The 20,182-nt window shown below is 46.7% G+C and overlaps 1 protein-coding gene across 1 annotated transcript; it reads left to right on the top strand.

Moving 5' to 3' along the window:
• Positions 1 to 15,695: 15,695 nt before the first annotated feature.
• On the top strand, positions 15,696 to 16,241 carry LOC132650107 (mortality factor 4-like protein 2). The gene has a single exon (XM_060375372.1). The coding sequence runs from the start codon at positions 15,696 to 15,698 to the stop codon at positions 16,239 to 16,241; it is 546 nt and encodes a 181-aa protein (XP_060231355.1).
• Positions 16,242 to 20,182: the final 3,941 nt, after the last annotated feature.

Raw genomic sequence — 20,182 nt, 5'->3', positions numbered from 1 at the left:
TCACAAGCAATTTTCTCATGGTAACAGCTCATCTTGGCAAAGCATCTGAGGATTCACTCAAGGTTACACAAAGTTTACTGTCTGGTCCCAAGGATTGCACAGAGTTTTTTATCTAGTTGTCATGAACAGAACACCGACTGGAAAAGTTGCCAAGGTCAGTCTCTGAGAAACTGAACTTTAAGTGAGAAACATGTCTGCCAAGGCCAGGAGGCAAAACTCCATTCACCAGACTCCTTCATCCCTCTCTCCATATCTCTCCCCTCATGCCCTCTTTGTACATCTATCCTCTCTCTCTCTCTTCCTCTCTCCCACTCTCCTACTATCCACATCTCTTCACTCTCCCTTTCTCTCTCCCTCTGTCCTTTCTCTCTCCAACCATCTCCCAACCTCTCTCTCCGTCTTTCTCCCTCCCTCTCTCGCTCCCTCTATTCCTCTCTCCCTGGATTCCTCTATTCCTGTGTCTCTGTTCCTGTATGTCTCTCACCCACTTTCTCCTTTATGGCTCTCTCTTCCTCTCTCTTTCTCCCTCTGTCTCCCTCTATCTCCTTCTCTCTCCCTCTGTCTGCATCTTTCTCTCTCCCTCTCTTTCTCCATCTCTCGATCTCTCTCAATCTTTCTCTACTTAATCTATTCCCCTCTCTCCTTCTCTCTCCCTCTCACCCTCACTCTTCCTTTCCATCTCTCTCTGCCTCTCTTTCCCTCCCTGCTGCTCTCTCACACTCCCTAGCCTCCTCTCTCCCTTTATCTCATCCACTCTCTCCCTCATTCCCTCTCTTTCCCTCTTTCCATTTCCCTCTCTCTCTCACACTCTCTCTGTCCCCTTCTCTCTTTCTCTTTTTATCTCTCCCTATCTCTCCATTTTCCTCATTCTCTCCTCTCTCCTTCTCTCTCCCTCTCTCCCTCACTCTTCCTCTCTCCATCTCCCTCTGACTTTGTTCCCCTCTCTCCCTCTCTTTCATGTGCTCCAGCTCTCTCTCTCTCTAGATCACTCATTACCTCTCTCCCCTATCTCAACCACCCTCTCTTCCTCTCTCTCCCTCTCGCCCCTCTTTCTCTCTCTCTAGCTCTATTGCCCTGTTTCCCTCTCTCTGTCTCTCTCCTCTCTTCCTCTCTCCCTGTCTCTCTCCCTCTCAATTTCTTTCTCCCTCAACATCTCTCCCTCTCTCTCCCTCTCTCTTTCCCTCTCTCCCTCTCTTCATTTCTCTCCCTCCCTACTTCTATCCCTACCTATTTGTTCCTCTCTTCCTCTCTCTCTCCATATCTCTTCCTCCCTATCCCTCACTCTCCCTCCCTCTCTCCCACTTTCTCTACCTATCTATCTCCATCTCTTCCTCTCTCCTTCTCCCTCCCTTTCCCTCACACTTCCTCTCCCCCTCTCTTTCCCTCTCTACCTCTGTCTCCCTTTCTCTAGCTCCCTCTCTACCTCTCTCTCTCGCTATTTCTCCCTCAATCCCTCTCTTTCCCTCTCCTCAACACTCCCTCTACTTCCCCATTCCTCTCTCTCCTTCTCTCTTTCTCTCTCTCACTCTTCCTCTCTCTCTCCTTCTGTCTCTCCCTCTGTCTCCCTCTCTCTGTCTTTCTCCCTTCCCCCTCTCTATGTCTCTTCTTCTCTCTTCCTGTCTCCCCCTCTCCCCCTCTCCCTTTCTCTCCCTTTTTCTCAGTGTGTGTCTTTCTCCCATTCCCTCTCTTCCTGTGCATCTCTCCCTCTGAATAGGTCCCCCTCCCTCTCTTCCACCCTGTCTATTTCCATCCCTCCCTCTCTCTCCCTCTATTCATCTCTCACTCTGTACTTCTCTTCCTGTGTTTATCCCTCTATGTTCCTACTTCTCCCTCTCTCTCCCCCTCTCTCCTACTCTCTCCCCCTCACTCCATTTATTTCTCCCTCCCTCTCTCTGTCCCTCTCTTCCTCTCTCCCTATCTCTCTCTGTCTCTCTATTTCTCCCTTCTCTCTCCCACTCTCTCTCTCTCCCTTCTTCTTTCTTGCTCCTATCCTGCCTCTCTTTCCCTCTGTTCTTCTCACCTTCTCTCTATCCCTCTCTGCTCCTTCCCTCCCTCTCTCTCTCTATTCCTCTCTTCCTAGCTCCCTCTATTCCTGTGTCTTTTATCCTGTGTGTCTTCTGCACACTTTCTCCTTTATGGCTTTCTCTTACTCTAACTCTCCCTCTTTCTTCCTCTATCTATTTCTTTCTCTCTCTCCATCTGTTTGCCTCTGTCTCTCCCTTTTTCTCTCCCTCCCTCTCTCACTCTCTCTCCCCATCTCTCCCTCTCTTTCCCTCCCTCCTCCTTTCTTCATTTCTCTAGTTCCCTCTCTCACTCCCTCTCCCCCTCTCTTCCTCTCTCTCCATCTATCTCCCACTCTCTCTCCATCTCCAGCTGCTGCTCTCTTTCCCCCTCTCCCTCTTCCCCTCTCTTCCTCTCTCTTCCTCTCTGTTCCTCCCTCTCCCTTATTTTCTCCCTCTTTCTCTATCTCTCTCCCTCTCTCAGCCTCTCTCCCTCTTTCTCTATTTCTCTCTCCCTCACCCTCTCTTCCTCTTTACTGCTTTCTGTCCTGCTCTCCCTCTGTCACTCTCTTCCTCTGTTCCTAACTTTCCCTCTCTCGCTCTCACCCTCTTCTTCCCTCTTTCCCTTCCTCTGTCACTCTTTCTCTCTCTCCCTCTCTGTCTTTCTCCCTCTATCTCCCTCTCCCTTCCCCTCTCTCTCCCTTTCTCCCCCTCTCTTCTCACTCCCTCTCACTCCATTTCTTTCTCCCTCAATCTGCCTACATCTCATCCTCCCTCTCTCCCTTCCTCTCTCCCTCTCTCCTTCTCACTCCCTATGTCTCTTTCACTGTGTGCCTCCCTTCCTCTCTATCTCTCTCCCTGGCACCCTCTCTCTCAACCCCCTCTTCCTCTCTCATCCTCTCTCCTTCACTCTCCCTCTCACCCTCACTCTTTCTCTCCCTCTCTCTCCACCTCTTTCCCTTTCTTTCCCTCCTTAATGCTCTCTCCCTCTCTCTCTGTCTGTCTGTCTCTCTCTCCCTCCCTCTCTCCATCTCAACCACTCTCTCTCCCTCATTTCCTCTCCTTCCCTCTCTCCCTCTATCTCCATCACTTTGTCTGCTTCTCTCTTCATCTCTCCTCTCTCCTCTCTTCCTCTATCCCTCACTCTTCTTCTCTCCATCTTTCTCTCTCTTTCCCTCTTTCCTGTCCTCTTCCTCTCACCGTTTCTCTCATTCCCTCACTACCTCTCTGCTTCTATCTCAAACTCTCTCCCTCTCTTTTCTCTCTCCCTCTCTCACTCTCTCTCTCCTCTCTTCCTCTCTCTCTATCTCTCTCCCTCTCTCTCCATTTCTTTCTCCCTCCCTTTCTCCTTCTATCTCTCCCTATTTCTTCCTCTCTTCCTCTCTCTCTCCATATCTCTTCCTCCCTATCCCTCACTGTCCCTCCCTCTCTCCCACTTTCTGTACCTATATCTCTCCCTCTCTCTATCTTTCTCCTTCTCTCTCCCTCGTGCTTCCTCTCTTTCTCTCTCTCTCTTTCCCTCCCTAGCACTCTCTCCCTCTCTCTAGCTCCCTCTCTATTTCTCTCCCTCTCCCTATCTCTCCCTCTATCGCTCTTTCCCTCTCCTCAACAGTCTCACTCTCCCTCCCTATGCCTCTCTCTCCTTCCCTCTCTCACACTCTTCCTCTTTCTTCCTCTGTCTCACCCTCTTTCTCCCTTTCTCCATCTCTCTTCTGCTTTCTTCCTGTCTCCCTCTCTCTCTCCCTCTCCCTTTTTTCTCCTCTGTCTCAGTGTGTCTTTCTCCCACTCTCTCTGTGCCTCTCTCCTCTAACTAGCTCTCCCTCCCTCTTCCACTCTCTCCTTTTCCATCCCTCTCTCTCTCCCTCTATGTTCCTCCTTCTCTTTCTCTTTCACTCTCTCCCTTTCTTTCTCCCTCCCTCTATCTATAGCTCACTTTCTCTCTCTGTCTCTCTATTTCTCCCTTCTCTCCCTCTTTCCTCCTCTACCTCACTATCCCTCTCTCTCCCTCTTTCTCCCTCATATTATCCCTCTCTTTCCCTCTCTCCTTCTCTCTCTCCCTCTCTCCTCCCTCTCTCCATAAGCTCCCTCTATTCCTGTGTCTCTCTTCCTGTGTGTCTTCTGCTCACTTTCTCTTTTATGGCTTTCTCTTCCTCTCTCTTTCTCTCCCTCCCTCTCTCTCTCCCCCTCTAGCTTCCTTGGGTCAACCCTCACCCTTTCTCTCTCCCCCTCTGTCCCAACCTCACCCTCCCTCTTACTCTCTCTCTACCTCTACCTCTACCTCTCTCCCACTCTCCCTCTCTCTTCCTCACACCCCCTCTCTTTCCCTTCCTACAACTCTCTCCCTCTCCCTCTGTCCCTCTCTCTTCCCCCATATTGCTCACTCTCCATCTCCCTTCATCTCCTTCTCTTCCTCTGTCTCCTTCCTTCTCTCACTATTTCTCTACCTATCTCCCTTCCTTTCTCTCCCACTCTACCTCTCCCTTCCTTTCTCTTCCTCTCTCTCCCCCTTTTTCCCTTTCTCTAACCTTCTCCCTCCCTATTCTTCTCTCCTTTCTGTACTTCTCTCTTTCCCTCTCCCTTTCTCTCCCTCAGTGTGTCTCTCTGCCATTGCCTCTCCCCCTGGCTCCCTCCCTTTGACTATCTCTCCCTCTCTCTTCCACTCTCTCCTTTTCCATCCCTCCTTCTCTCTCTCCCTCTATTCTTTTCATCCTCTGTTTGTCTCTTCCTGTGTCTCTCCCTCTCTGTTCCTCCTTCTGCCTTTCTCTCCCTCTCTTCCTCTATCTTCACTCTCCCTCTCACTCCATTTCTTTCTCCCACACTCTCTCTCTTCTCTCTCGCTCTCTACATATCTCTCCCACTCTTATTCTATCTCTCCCTCTCTTCTTACCTATCCGTCACTCTCTCTCATACACTCCCTCTCTTTCCCTAGTTCCCACTTTCTTCCTCTCTCTACCTCTCTCTCTCTCTCACTCTTTCTCTACTTATCTCTCCCCCCTCCCTCTCTCTTTCTATCTCTTTCTCTCTCCCTCTCACTTCCTCTCTGTGTCTCTCTGCTGCTCTCTCCCTGTCTCTCCACCTCTTGCTCCTCTCTCCCTCTATCTCAACCACTCTCTCCTGCATTCCCTCTCTTCCTATCTCTGTCTCCCTCTCTCCTTCACTCTCCTTCTCTCCCCCATGCTTCCTCTCTCCCCCTCACTTTCCCTCCCTCCTACTCTCTCTCTTTCCCTAGCTCCCTCTCTCCCTCTCCTTATCTCTCCCTCTATCCCTCTCTTTTCTTCTCCTCAACTCTCTTACTCTCCCTCTCTCTTTCTGTCTCCCCCTCTGTCTCCCTCTCTTGGTCTTTCTCCATCTCCCCCTCTCTCTCACTCTCTCTTCCCCTCTCTCCTTTTCCATCCCTCCCTCTCTCTCTCTCTCACTATTACTCTCTCCCTCTCTCCTTCTTTTCCTGTTTCTCTCCCTCTCTGTTCCTCTTTCTTCCTCTCTCCCTCTTTCTCTCTCTCTCCTACTCTCTCCCTATCTATCTCCCTCTCACGCCCCTTCTTTCTCTTTCCCTCTCTCTGTCCCTCTCTTCCTCTTTCCCTATATCTCTCTGTATCTCTATTTCTTTCTTCTCTCCAACTCTCCTCCTCTCTCTCCCTCACTCTCCCTCTAATCTCTCCCTCTTTCTCCTTCCTATTCGTCCTCTCTTTCCCACTGTCCATCTCTCCTTCTCTCTCTCCCCTCTCTCCTCACTCCCTCCTTCTCTCCCTCTATTCCTCTCTCCCTAGCTCCCTCTATTCCTGTGTCTCTCTTCCTGTGTGTCTTCTGCCCACTTTCTCCTTTATGGTTCTCTCTTCCTCTCTCTCTTTCCCCCTTTCTCCCCTTATCTGCCTCCTCTCTCTCTCCCCCTTTCTCCCTCTGTCCCAACCTCAAGCTCTTGCTCTCCCCCTCTCTTTCCCTCTGTCCCACCCTCACCCTCTCTCTCAATCCCTCTCTACTTCTCTGTACCTCTCTCCCACTCTTCTTCTCTCTTCCTTGAAGCACCCCCTCTCTAACCCTCTCTCCAACTCTCTCCCTCTCCCTCTGTCCCTCTCTTTCTTCCTCTCTGTTCCTCCCTATCAGTTACTCTCCCTCTCTCAATCCCTCTCCCTTCCTGTCCTTCTCTCCTTCTGTCTCCCTCCCTCCCTCACTCTTTCTCTATCTGTCCCTCTCCCTCTGTCCCTCTCTTTCTTCCTCTCTGTTCCTCCCTATCAGTTACTCTCCCTCTCTCTATCCCTCTCCCTTCCTGTCCTTCTCTCCTTCTGTCTCCCTCCCTCCCTCACTCTTTCTCTATCTGTCTCTCCCCCTCTCCCCTCTCTCTTCCTCTCTACCCCTCTCTCCCTCTCTCTCCTTATTCCTCTCTCTTTCTGTTTCTCTCCCTCTCTCTTGCTCACTCTCACCCTCTGTCTCCCTCTCTCTCCCTTTCTCTCCCTCTGTCTCAGTGTGTCTCTCCCACTCCCTCTCTCTCTATACCTCTCTCCCTCTGACTAGTTCTCCCTCCCTCTCTTCCACTCTCTCCTTTTCCACCCCCCTCTCTCTCTCCCTCTATTCCTCTCTTCCTCTGTCCTTCTCTTCCTGTGCCTTTTCCTCTATGTTCCTACTTCTCCCTCTCTCTCCCTCTCTCCTGCACCCTCCCTCTATCTCTCCCGCACTACCTTTCTATCTCCCTTCCTCTCTGTGTCCCTCTTTTCCTCTCTTCTTATCTCTCTCTGACTATTTCTTCCTTCTCTCCCTCTCTCCTCCTCTCTCCCTCACTTTCTCTCTCTCTCCATCTTTCTCCCTCCTATCATCCCTCTCTTTCCCTCTGTCCATCCCTCCTTCTCTCTACCCCTCTCTTCCTCTATTCCTCCCTCCCTAGCTCCCTGTATTCCTGAGTCTCTCTTCCTGTGTGTTTTCTGCCCACTTTCTCCTTTATGGCTCTCTAGTCCTCTCTCTTTCTCCCTCCCACTCTCTCTCCCCTTTCTCTCCCTTTGTCCAACACTCACCCTCTCTCACCCCTCTCTTTCCTTCTGTCCCACCCTCACCCCCTCTCTCACACCCTCTCTACCTCTATTTCTCCCTCTCTCCCACTCTCCCTCTCTCTTCCTCTCACCCCCTCTATTCCTCTCTCCAATCCTCTCCCTTTCTCTCCGCCTGTCCCTCTCTTTTCCTCCATATCGCTCACTCTCTCTCTATCCCTCTTTCTCCATCTGTCTCACTATTTCTCTACCTATCTCTCTGCTTCTCTCTCCCACTCTCTCTCTCTTGCTTCCACTCTCCACCTCTCTCTTCCTCTCTCCTCTCTCTCCCTCTCTTTAACCTTCTCCCTCCGTATTCCTCTCTCCTCTCTCTACTTCTCTCTCTCTCTCCCTTTCTCTCCCTCTTTCAGTGTGTCTCTCTGCCACTGACTCTCCTCTCTCTCCCTCCCTGTGTCTCTCCCTTGCACTCTCTCCTTTTCCATCCCTCCCTCCTTCTCTCCCTCTCTCCTTCTCTTCCTTTGTCCACCTCTTCCTGTGTCTCCCCCTCTGTTCCTCCTTCTGCCTCTCTCTCCCTCTCTCCTTCACACTCCCTCTCAATCCATTTATTTCTCCCATACTTTCTTCTCCCTCTTTCTCTCCATTTCTTTCCCTTTCGCCTTCTGTCTTTCCCTTTGTTCCTTTCTCTCTTCTTATCCATCCCTCACTCTTCCTCATACATTCCCTCTCTCTACCTCTCTTTCCCTCTCTCCTGCTTTCTCCCTCTCTCTAGCTCCCTCTCTCCCTTTCTCTCTCCATCTCTCACTCTTTCTGTACTTATCTCTCCCCCCCTCTTCCTCTCTCCTCTCTACATCTCCTCCCCTCTCATTCTCTACCTGCTGTTCTCTCCCTCTCTCTGGACCTCTTGATCCCTCTCTCCCTCTATCTCAGCCACTCTCTCTCCCTCTCTCTCTGTTCCTCTCTCCCTCACTTCCTCTCTCCCTCAAAATCCAATTCTTTCTCCCACACTTTCTCTCTCTTCTCCCTCCCTCTCTCCATTTCTCTAGCTCTCTCCTTCTATCTCTTTCTCTTTGTTCCTCTCTCTACCTTTCTTCTTACTATTCCTCACACTCCCTCATACACTCTGTCTCTCTACATCTCTTTCCCTCCCTCCCGTTTCCTCCCTCTCCCTTGCTATATCATAATAGTAGCATGGTGCTGTCACAATATCTTTGTGATATCCCACTAGTACCTTTCTCATATCAGAATGCCATTGTGACCAGAGAATGTTACCATTGTGATGTCATAGTACAATTTTGATGTCACAAAATGATTGTGATGTCCTACTAGTATCATTGTGATTTCATAATACCCTCTCGATTTGTAGATTTGTGAAGTCAAAATGTCTTGTGATGTCCGAATTGTACCATTGTGAAGTCATAGTGCCATTGTGTTTACAGCATAGTACCATTGTCAGGTCATAGTACCTTTGTGATATCACAATACTACCATTGTGATGTCACAATTAAAATGTAATATCATAATTCTCTAGTGAAGTCAAATTCGAATGATTTTCATGTCATGATGGGATTGTGATGTCATACTAGTACCATTGTTATGTCTTTACACCCTTCTGATGTCACAATAGTACATTGTGATGTACTAATAGTACCATTGTGATGTCTCAAGTCAATGGTAATGCCATAATTCTCTAGTATTGTCACAAACACAAAATCGTGCTGTCACAATTGATCGTGATGTCCTACTTGTACCATTGTCATGTCATAATACACTTGTAATGTCCCAATAATAGCATTGTGACGTCGCAATACCTTTGTGATATCCTGATAGTGCTATTGTGATGTCCTAATGCCATTATGATTAGAAAAGAGTACCATTGTGATGTTATAATCCTACTCGGACTAGAGAATAGCAACATTGTGCTTTCGTAGTACAATGATGTCCTACTATGGTGCCCGAAATGTTGTTGCTAGCCTCAACCCACCTCTTCAGGTTTTATTTTTAGAACTCAGTAATAGAATAGCTTGCTCAGAATTTCATGTGCATTTTCTCCCTGGTTCTTCTCACTAGCTGAATCCCATGGCCTTTCCCCCTGTTTAAGATTGTGTCCCTCTACCTTCATTGCTTATCTCCAGAGTCCAGTCAAAGTTCTCCCCAGCTTTATAAGACAGATTTCAAACATGTAGGTTCCTGGAGAATATTTCAGTCTCTTTGAACTGCAAAAGTATTATAGCCCTTAAGCAACAGGAGAAGATTTGCTCTGTTTTATATTTTTTCTGGTGTGTGTATATAAATACTTGCATATATGCACATATAAACACATATCAGAGAGAGTGCTGGAGTCAGGGGACAACTTCCTCTCCTTCCATGTATTTTTTTCTTTTTAAAGATTTATTTATTTATTTACTTATTCATTCATGTGTTTATTTATTTATTATGTACACAATATTCTATCTGCATATACACCTGTACACCAGTAGAGGGCACCTGCACACCAGAAGATCTCATACTAGATGGTCATGAGCCCCCATGTGGGTGCTGGGATTTGAACTCAGGAATTTAACCTTGGAGTCCTGTCTGCAGCCCCTCTACCATCCGTTTTAGGGATCCATCTTTGTAGTCATGTTATTGTGGCAAGCACTCTTATCCCTGGAACCATTTTGTCTGCCCTGTTTAGTTTTTGACACTATTACTGCGTAGCCTAGGAAAGTCACCAACTTGTTTTGTAATCCAGGTTGACATCAAACTTTTGATCTTCTTTCCCTCTTTCAATTCAGTGCTAGGATTATAAATGTTGACAGCCGTAGTCAGTTTGATATTTGCCTTATTTATCTATTTATATATTCAGTGTAATATATATGGATATTTTGCCTCAAGGTAGGTCTGTCCACCACATGCAAGTCTGGCAACCACAGAGGCAGGAAAGGGTCTTAGCTTCTCTGGGACTGTAGATACAATTGTAAGCCACTGAATGCTGGGAATTAAACCTGGGTCCTCTGGAAGAGCATTAAGCATGGAGCACTCTCCAGACCAATAGTGGCTTCTGTGTTATTTTGTTTGTTTGCTTGTTTGTTTGATGTTAGAGACTGGTTCTCCATGTAGCCCTGGTGATTCTGGGCTCAATTTGTAGACCAGGCTGGCCTTGACCTCACAGAGATCCACCTGTCACTGCCTGCCAGAGTGCTGGGATTAGAGGCATGCACCACCATACCTGGCAGTTTCAAGTTATTTTAATCTTCCCCCTATTTCAAATCGGGGGGCTTGAACCCTATCAGAGAATTGGACAGTCTCCATTGTGGAGCCAGTAAGAGGATTCAGGCCTAGGAAGAAGATGAACATCTTCTATGGGAAAAGGCCCCTCTGATCTTTATTATTTTAGAGACGAGTCCTCGTCAGCTTGGCTATCCTCTGACCCTCAATAGACTGGAGGTGTGTACATCTATGCTCTTTCCAGGAAGAACACCGTAAATTATGCTTACATATACACGTGTGTCTGTGTGCATATATGCCAAGTTTGTGCTAGTGTATATGGTGGCCAGAAAATGTTGTTGAATCCCACGAAACTGGAGTTTCAGGTTGCTGTGAGCTGCTCAGCTGTGGCTGAGAACAGACCTCAAGTTGTCTACAAGAACAGCAAGTGTTCCTCATCACTGAATTTTGTCTATTAATGGGCTTTCCATTCAAAACAAGAGTGTTAGAAGCTTCAGACTCAGCAGCCTGAGAGTGGCTATGGATGATTTTTCCTGAGAAACTCTGCTTACTCCAAGTGCTTCTTAAATCTGCCTCTTGTTCATCTTCATCTTATAGACAGAGCAACCAAATCTCTGAGAAGCTAAAGCTAAAAGTTCTCAGAGCTAGTCGGGATATTTTGGTGTTGGACCAGGTGCTGTGGTGCCCTTGGTATCCTAATCTTGAGGCCCAGCCCAAGGTTAGGGGCCTGCTATGGAGAACAAGGGATGGCCATATTCAGGGAACTCTAGTTTGCCTTGGAGACAAGTCATGATAGCATAGGCCAAAGATACTATCTTAGGAATTTCAGGGATGCTCGGGGGCTCTGGGGCAAAAAGTGGCCACTGTGCTGAGACTTAAAGCACAGAGGCAGGCAAGGAAACAAATACCATACCTTTGATGTTCCCTAAGTGTGTGTGAGGGGATAAGTGCTGCCAGCTCAACAGAAAGGGTTGCTCAGGTGAGGAAACTGAGGTTGTCGGGCGCTCTAGCCTGCCAAGTTGCAGGGAGCAGAAGCTCCACCACAGGGAAACCTGAGAATGGTGCGCATGTGTCAATTCTTTCGTCACAGTCACGTGTCCCAGGCATTCTGCTCGGTGCTTTCTATGATGGTGCCAGGCAACTGCTCCCTCGGCTGGCAGCCCTCTTGTTGATCCATACCCAGTGGACAGCGCCAGGACCTGGACCGAGCTTGGTCAGTGTAGGGCTGCTACTGCTGTGGGGCTCAGCTGCCTGTGCTGCCTACCAGGGCGGTGGGTCGAAACTTGGAGGGTCGTGGGCCCCAGTTCCCTTGCGGGTGGGGGGCTTGGGAATCCACTACCTGGGGCGGACCACTGAATGACAAGATTCAGGCAGAGAGACCTGCCCAACACCCATGGTGGTGGTGGTGGGGCTGCAGGACCAGGGTTGTAGCAGGCTTCCATAGGGCAGGGTCAGGACTCTGGCTGAGCATCCATCTCGGGTGGAGGTCCAAGTGCCCTGTGTCCTGGGACTGGGCAGTGGGGTAGAGGGGTGAACCGGCATTTCAGTGCAAATCCCTGGGTGCCTCAGATGCAGAGTCCTGAGATGTGCTCACTGCCTGCTTGTTCTCCCAGCCTAAACCTTCCTCCAAATCAGTCATGGACCTAAGTCGCTCTCACGCACCACAGCGTTGTGAGTCATTTTTTCTGGATGCCTGAGACTAAGGTTTGAGGAAACAGGCCTACAATGCCTTCTGAGTCAAGCAGGGCGGTATTCAGGACCCTGTGTTATTGGTAGGGCGATGATCCTCCTCCTCTGTCTTTCCACGGAGACCCCTCTGAGCCTTCTGTGCTCTTCTGGACTCACTGTTTACTGCTTCTCGAAAAACCTAGTCAAATGTCCACTATGGCTGCTGTTTTTGTTGATTGTTTATAGTGGTATTTTTTTTGTCGTTGCTTTTCTTTTCTTTTTTTCATTCTGTTTTTTTTTGGGGTGTAAGTTCTTTGGTGTTCGCCCACCACTTCTTCTGAACAGTGTGCTTTAGGAGGATAAGGGTGTTGATGAGTAATTTTGTCCTCTAAAGCAACAGTCTGTTAAGAGATAGATGTAGGAGTATGATAGGACTCTTAAAAAAACTTTTTTATTGTGAATAGTCTTGAACTATCCCATGAAATTTTAACAGAACTGCACCTGGGTATGGGAGCTCATGCACTCTACTGAGGCAGGAGGATTGCCATGGGTTGCCAGTCCAGCCAGAGCTATGTAGTAAGGCCCTGTCTCAAAAGAAAAGCGGTACTAACAGCTGTTGATTCTTAGAGAACAAATGGTGGCATGTTTACACAAACTTGAGACAGGTGATGCTAAACATCACAATACATTGTCTGGATTGAAACCAGATAGTGGGGTAGAGCATTTGAATGAACAAGGGGAACCTGTATACATTCCAAAAGAACATTATACCAATAAGGAATGTTAAAAATTAAATGCAGATTTAGCTCTGATAAAATTATGATCATTTTCTCATGTGCTTCAAATCCAGAATAACTGAAAATTATAGCTTTAAGTTTCTCTAGTTTGGGAACCAGAGAGATGAGGCAGTAGTTCTTGCAGAGCATTTGGATTTGATTTCCAGCATCCACGCGGCAACCTCACAATAGCCTGTAATAACTGCAGTTCCAAGGGATCCAACAGGTCTTTCTGTCCTTTGGGCAGCAGGTACACAGGTGTTATACATACATGCTGACACTCATTCACTCACACATAAAGAAAATATTTTCAAAATCTTGAAAGAAAAAACACAGCCATTGTCCATAATCAGATTGCTCAGATTCTTAATTCTTTTTTTCTTGAAAATGTTTGGGTTTTTTAGACAAGATATATCTGTGTAGCCCTCCCTGTTTTTTCTGAAACTTACTCTGTAGACCAGGTTGTCCTCTAACTGACAGAGATCTGCCTGCCTTTGCCTCCCCAGTGCTGGAATTAAAGGCTTGTGCCACCACCACCTGGCAAGATTCTGAACTCTTAATACATCCAAGTAATAGTGTGAAGAGTCTTTTGGCTAGCTGCAGCTATTTTGCATGTTGAATTAATTGTAATGGTAAATGATTTGTTACTTCTTCAGTTACCTGAAATAATGAGAACTGAATTTAAATTTCATCTAAGTGCCCTATTTTTTTTAATTGTTTAAGACTTTCACATGAAAACCTTAACTGTCCTTTGATTTTCTAGTTTCACATGTAGGTCATGGTACATGCAGCATCTTAGATGCAGCATCTGTTCAAGCCATGTATCTGATACTAGCAGCCTGTGGGATTTATTATTTTGAAGTAGAAATTGTCAGTAAGGGAAGAAATGGGTAATTGTAAATTTTGGTTGCCATAACCATTTTTTATTCCTGGATAATTATATTTGAAATGTTTCAACAATATGTATGATATAATTTGAAAGGTGTAATCTTGAAATCTTGGTTTTGGAAAAATCGACTGTAAACATTACAGTACAACAGATTGGTTCTGTTAAGTCATGGTTTAATAGTCTTTCTGGCAGTGTCATTAGTAAAACTGAGAGCTGAGGTTTAAGCAATAGAGTGACTCATTTTTTTCTGAATTCTGCTGAGAAGCTGAATCTTCTAAAACTTGCCAAGCCAAAGCTGGTGCGTGGCTGATAAGTATTTGAAAGGGCTTAGGGTTCACAACCTGAGGTATTACTTGGAAGGTGGATTGCTTCTAAGTTCATGAGTCAGAGCTTCCTAGGAGGTTAGTGTATGGAATAAAAACTTCAGAATGAAAACTCTGGTTGATTGTGGAACCAAATTTCGTTTATTATTTAGTCTTAGAATTGATGTGTTGTGATATGTATGTGCATCAGAATCACTTATGGGACTATTACAGGTAGTTTTGGACCTTAACCAAAATATTCTCAATCAGAATTTTCTGTGGTAAAGCTATTGTAATGGTGTAGGCATCTTGAAAAAGACCCATGAAGAATTTTGGTGCATATCCCTAGTTAAGAATTAATTCTCTAAATTCATAATATTTTCTGATACTTCATTGGAATATTGGTGACGTTGGAATATTGGTGGTGTGGTGATGTTCGACCACCATTTCTGGAGCGTTTGCTTTGGGAGGATAAGGGTGGTGACGATTTCTTTCATCCCCTATGGCGACAGTCTGTTAAGAGATTGATGTAGGAGTATGTTAGGACTATTAAAAAAGGTTTTTATTGTGAATAGTCTTGATCTATCCCATTAACTTTTAATAGAACTGCACCTGGGTATGGGATCTCATGCACTCTACCAAGGCAGGAGGATTGCCATGGGTTGCCAGTCCAGCCAGAGCTACATAGTTAGACTGTGTCTTGAAAGCAAGCAATGCTAAAAGCCATGGATGCTTGGAGGAAACAGTCTGTCAGCACTGTTTCTCATGTTGCAGATGGGGCTGGCAATCCCCCAGACAGGATGCTGCTCCAGAAAGGGTCCTGGTTGCTCTAAGCCATAGTTTTTCCCACGGGCCCTTAGTTTCTCCCGACAGGTGTCTCATTTTCTGTTGTCATCTGAAACCTACAAGAGAGATTAAGGAGGGCGAGCCTTTGAACCGTTCAACTCTTAATAAAAACTTGGGATCATAAATGGTAAGGAATTGACACTGGTCAAAAATTTACACAGACAGAGGCAGGCAGATCTCTGTGAGTTTGAGGCCACCCTGGTGTACAAAGCAAAGTCCAGGACAGCCAGGTCTCCAGTACATTCAAAGAGAAAGCATGCCTCAAGGTAAAAGAAAACAGCCCACGGGATTGTAGAATTAGATCTGATGTCCTAACGTGGCATCCAAAAGGTTGTTGCTAGCCTCAGCCCAACTCTTCAGGTTTTATCCTTCAAACTCAGCAACAGAATAGCTTGCTCAGCATTCCGTATGCATTTTGCTCCCTGGTTTTTCTCACTAGCTGAATCACATGACGTTTCCCTTGTTTAAGGTTGGAGGAGCAGCAGTGATCACACGTCCAGTGCGGCAAAGAACTGCATTCTCCTTTCAGGTCATCATCAGAAAAGCTAACTTTGCTGTACAGTAAAGGATCTGGAGATCTGAACTCGGTTGCAGAACCTGCTTGCATTCCTGCCTGCAGAATAGGGGGTTGTATTCCCACTTCGTCTTTCCAGACCATCCTAGGAGAACTGTAAGACTCTGCCTTGGAAATTGCTAGGAATCCTTGGAAGGGAAAGAAAGAAGAGTGTAGTTTGCACTAAAAACAGGGTTGAATGAGTTCCGGAAAGCAGGCTTCCCACACTTGTGGACAACAATCTGCTGAAGAAGACAACTCTAAGAAAGCAATTCGAAGCAACATGCAGAGAAGTCAGATGAGAAGAGCTGCCTCAGGAAAGGACTCCGCTGTTTCCCTGCCAAAGAGTCTTGAACCAGCCCTTCCAGGAAGATGGGGGGGTCGCTCTGCTGAGAAGGCCCCTTCTGGTTCTGTGCGGAAGACAAGCAAGAGCAAGCAGAAGACTCCTGGCAATGGAGATGGTGGCAGCAGCAGCAAAATGCCCCAGCCCCCACGGAAGAAAAGGGCACGAGCTGTTGCCACTGTGGAGAGTGAGGAGGCGTTGAAGAAGAGAGTGGATGTGGAAGTGGAAGTGAAGATTCCTGAAGAATTAAAACCATGGCTGGTGGAGGACTGGGACTTGGTCACTAGGCAGAAGCAGTTGTTCCAACTCCCTGCTAAAGAGAATGTAGATGCCATTCTTGAGGAGTATGCCAATTGTATGAAGTCACACGGAAGGGCTGATAATAAGGAGTATGCAGTTGATGAAGTTGTGGGGGGGATAAAAAAGTATTTCAATGTGATGCTGGGCACTCAGCTGCTCTACGAGTTTGAAAGGCCCCAGTATGCTGAGATCCTGCTGGCTCACCCTGATGTGCCAGTGTCACACATCTATGGGGCACCACACCTACTGAGATTATTTGTGAGAATTGGCACAATGTTGTCCTATAAGCCCCTTGGTGAGAAGAGGGCAGTGTTGGCCAATACACCCCTCGATGAGAATAGCCTTCCATTACTGCTGGGCTATTTGCATGATTTCCTTTAGTATCTGGCAAAGAATTCTGCTTCGCTGTTTACTGCCAGTGATTACAAAGTGGCTTCTGCTGAGTATCACCTCAAAGCCCTGTGAAGGTCTACTGACCAATCGTTAGTGTCTGATGCCTGTAAACTCTTTTGTTTAGTCCTTTCAGTGTAGAATTGACGTTCTTTAAAACTGTCAGTGGAAAACAGGGCCAATGTTAAGTTTGTTTCCTGTTCTCTTGTAAGAAGAAATAAAAAGACTACCTCCTGACTGCTTTCCTCATTTTAAACTTGCTACCAGTGTATGCAGTAATAAGAGAAAGAAGAAATTTAGAAGAACATTTTATTGCCTAGTTGACAATATTGCTTTAATACTGGCAGTTCTATCCCATTTCACACTACACCATTTTCGAAGATGTGTTAATGCTACATGGTAAGATGCCCTGGTTCCTAGTGCCAAAGGTTCAACTTAAATGTATATACGTCAAAACCCATGAATTTGTGCTCCTCTTTTCTTTTTTTATGGTTTTAGACTGAAACCGACCATCCACTTCAAATCCACATTTATTGATCCTTCGGCATTAATTCTATCATTGCTCAAATTTTTGAAAGATGGAGATTTTTTATCAGGTTTCTGTATTTGAATCTAATGTATTTTCTAACTTGACAGAAGCAGTGTGTTATTCTGTAGACACAGTTTTCTCAAAAGTTGATATATTAGAAATGTACTTTAGGCCTTAAATGAAATTGTTTCTAAGTTTCAAGGCAATAAATGAATAAATTAATAAACATGAATGAAGAATCATTCCCTCTACCTCCATTACTTATCTCCACAGTCCAGTCCAAATTTTCCCCAGCTTTTCAAAACATCTTGCAAACATTTAGGTTTCTCGAGAATACTCCAGTCTCTTTGCACCGCAAAAGTATTATAGCCCTTAAGCAACCGAACAGATTTTTTTTTCTGCGTTTTTGTTTTGTTTTGTTTTGTTTATTTTTCCGGTTGTGTGTGTGTGTGTGTGTGTGTGTGTGTGTGCATTGTGTACATGCACATATAAACCCATGTCACAGAGTGTGCTGGAGTCAGGGAACAACTTCCTCCCTCCTCCATGTATTTTTTTTTTATTTTTGAAAGATTTATTTCTCTATTATGTATTCAATATTCTGAATACATGTACACCTGTACACCCATAGAGGGCAGCTGCACACCAGAAGATCTCATTCTCAATGGTCATGAGCCCCCATGTGGGTGCTGCGGTTTGAACTAAGGAACTTAACCTCTGAGTCCTGTCTGCATCTGTTATACTTATCCACGTTTGTAGTTATGTTAGTGTGTCAAGCACGCTTATCCCCTGAGCCATTTCTCTGCCCTATATTGTTTTTGACACTGTTACTGGGTAGCCTAGGAAAGTCACCAACTTGTTTTGTAATCCAGGTAGATATCAAACTCTTGATCTTGTTTTCTTCATTCACTTACGTGTTAGGATTTTAAATGTTGACACCCACAATCAGTTTGGTATTTGCCTTATTTGTATGTTTATTTATTCACTGTAATATATATGGATGTTTTCCTGAATGTATGTCTGTCCACCATATGCAAATCTGGCAACCACAGAGGTAGGAAGAGGGTGTTAACTTCAATGGAACTTTAGATACAGTTGCAAGCCAGTGAATGCTGGGAATTCCTCCTTGGGCCTCTGGAAGTGTATTAAGCACAGAGCACTCTCTAGACCAATATTGGCTTCTTTGTTTCTTTGTTTGTTTGCTTTTCTCCATGTAGCACTGACCTGCTGTGCTCGGTTTGTAGACCAGGCTGGACTTGAACGCACAGAGATCCAACTGTCACTGCCTGCCAGAGTGCTGGGATTAGAGGCATGCACCACCATGCTTTGGATCTCCAAGTTAATTTAATCATCCCCCTTTTGTCAAATTGGTGAGCAGGAACCCAATCAGAGAATTGGACAATCTCCATTGTGGAGTTAGTAACAAGACCCGGGACTAGGAAGAATTATAAATATCCTCTATGGAAACAAACAAACAAACAAACAAAACCAATATCAACAACAACAAAAACAACAAACCCCCCTCTGGTCTTTATTATTTTAGAGATGAGGTCTGATTATGCAGTCCTTGTTGGCATGTAATTCACTGTTTAGACCTCAGACTTAGAGATTGGCTTTCCTCTTCCCCTGAAGAGATTGGAGGTGTGTACTACTAAGCTCTGCCCAGGAAGAACATGGTAAAAATAAGTAAATAGATAAAAATATGTTTATATGTATGTGTGTGCCTGTGTTCATATATGCCTCGTGTGTGTTGGTGTATATGATGGCCAGAAAAGGGTGTTGAATCCCATGAAACTGGAATTTCAGGTTGCTGAGAGCTGCTCAGCTGTGGGTGTTGAGAACCGGCCTCAAGTTGTCTGCAAAGACAGCAAGTGCTCATTTCCACTGAATCACCTCCTGATGGGATTTCCATTCAAGACAAGAGTGTTAGAAGCTTCAGGCTCAGCGGCCTGAGAGTAGCTTATGGATGATTTCTCTTGAGTAGCTTGGCTTACTCCACGAGCTTCTTAAACCTGCCTCTTGTTCATCCTCATCTTATAGAGATAGAGAGAGCAACCAAGCCTCCGAGAAGCTTAAGCTCAATGTTCTCAGCGTTTGTCGGGATATTTTGGTGTTGGGCCAGGTGCTGTGATGCCCTTGGTATCCTAATCGTGAGGCCAAGCCCAGGGTTAGGGGCCTACAAGGGAGAAGAAGGGATAGCCATATTCAGGGAACTCTAGTTTTCCTTGGAGTCAAGTCCTGATATCCTAGGGCAAAAGATAAGTTTCTTCGGAATTTAAGGGATGCTCTGGGGCTCTGGTGCAAAATGGGGCCACTATGTGCTGAGATTTGGGCCTCAGGCAGATTTAAATCTATGCAAAATCAACGTGGGGAATAGGAAGGAAAAAGTTAAGACATAGGCCAGAAGGCTGTGCCTCTGGACTGGGGAGAGGCACTGTTGGGTGGTGCTTAGAAAACCCTCCTTAATCCTGGAGCTAGAAGAGGTGAGGACCTTATCAGCACCAAGTCATAAGTCTGTGTGACCTTGGTTCAGCCACACTTCTGCGGCTCAGTGTCCTCACCAGAGAACTTGTGTCGACCCCAAGCACAGAGGGTGGCAAGAAATCAAATACCATACCGTTGACATTTCCAAAGTGTGAGCGAGAGGACAAGTGCTGCCAGCTCAAAACAGAAAGGGTTGCTCGGGTGAGAATCCCAAGGTGGGATGCTCAAGTTTGCCATGATGCTAGGAGCAAAAGCTCCAGCATGGGGCAAAGCTGGGAATGGTGCGCATGTGCCAAGTGTTTTGTCACAGTCACCTGCCCCAAGCATTCTGGACAGGTGCTGGAAGAGCACTCGCTGCCTGACTGGAAAGCTGACGAATCGGCGGGAAGAATTCTTTTGTTCTTCTGGAGGAGAGGCTGCTGATTGGACAAGACCTCAGTCAGGGGCGGGCTCTTTGCTGTCCTTGGTTACTAGGATGCCCGGCCCCTGCCCCTTTGGCTGGCAGCCCTCTCGGTGCTGATCCGTACCCAGTGGGCAGCACAAGGAGCTGCACCAACTGGTCAGTGTAGGGCTGCTTCTGCTGTGGGGCTCAGCCACCTGGGCAGCCCGCCAGGGCGGCGGGCCAAAATCTGGAGGTGCCGGGGGCCAAAGTTCCCTTTGGGTGCCTTGGTCACCCGCTGCCCCGGGCGGGCCAGTGAATGACAGGAGTCATGTGTTGGTGGAGGAGGGGCGGGGCTGCATAGGGCAGGGTCAGGACTCTGGCGGAGCATCCCTGGAAGAACATGCCAGCTGCCTGGTTGGCCGGGAGCAGAGTCTTTTGATGCTGGCAGGGAGGCTGGGAGGGCAGCCCGGGTGGTGGTTGGAGAGCCCTGTGCCCTAGGCCTGGCCAGTGGGGTAGCAGTGAACCTGCCTTTCAGTCCGG

This window comes from Meriones unguiculatus, chromosome X (assembly GCF_030254825.1).
Source record: "Meriones unguiculatus strain TT.TT164.6M chromosome X, Bangor_MerUng_6.1, whole genome shotgun sequence".
Classification (NCBI taxonomy): domain Eukaryota; kingdom Metazoa; phylum Chordata; class Mammalia; order Rodentia; family Muridae; genus Meriones; species Meriones unguiculatus.
Note: the sequence above shows the minus strand (reverse complement) of the source record. Positions and strands in the feature narration are given on the sequence as shown.

Coding starts and splice junctions, on each gene's coding strand:
- LOC132650107 (XM_060375372.1), top strand. CDS start 15,696: ATGCCCCAGCCCCCACGGAAGAAAAGGGCACGAGCTGTTGCCACTGTG.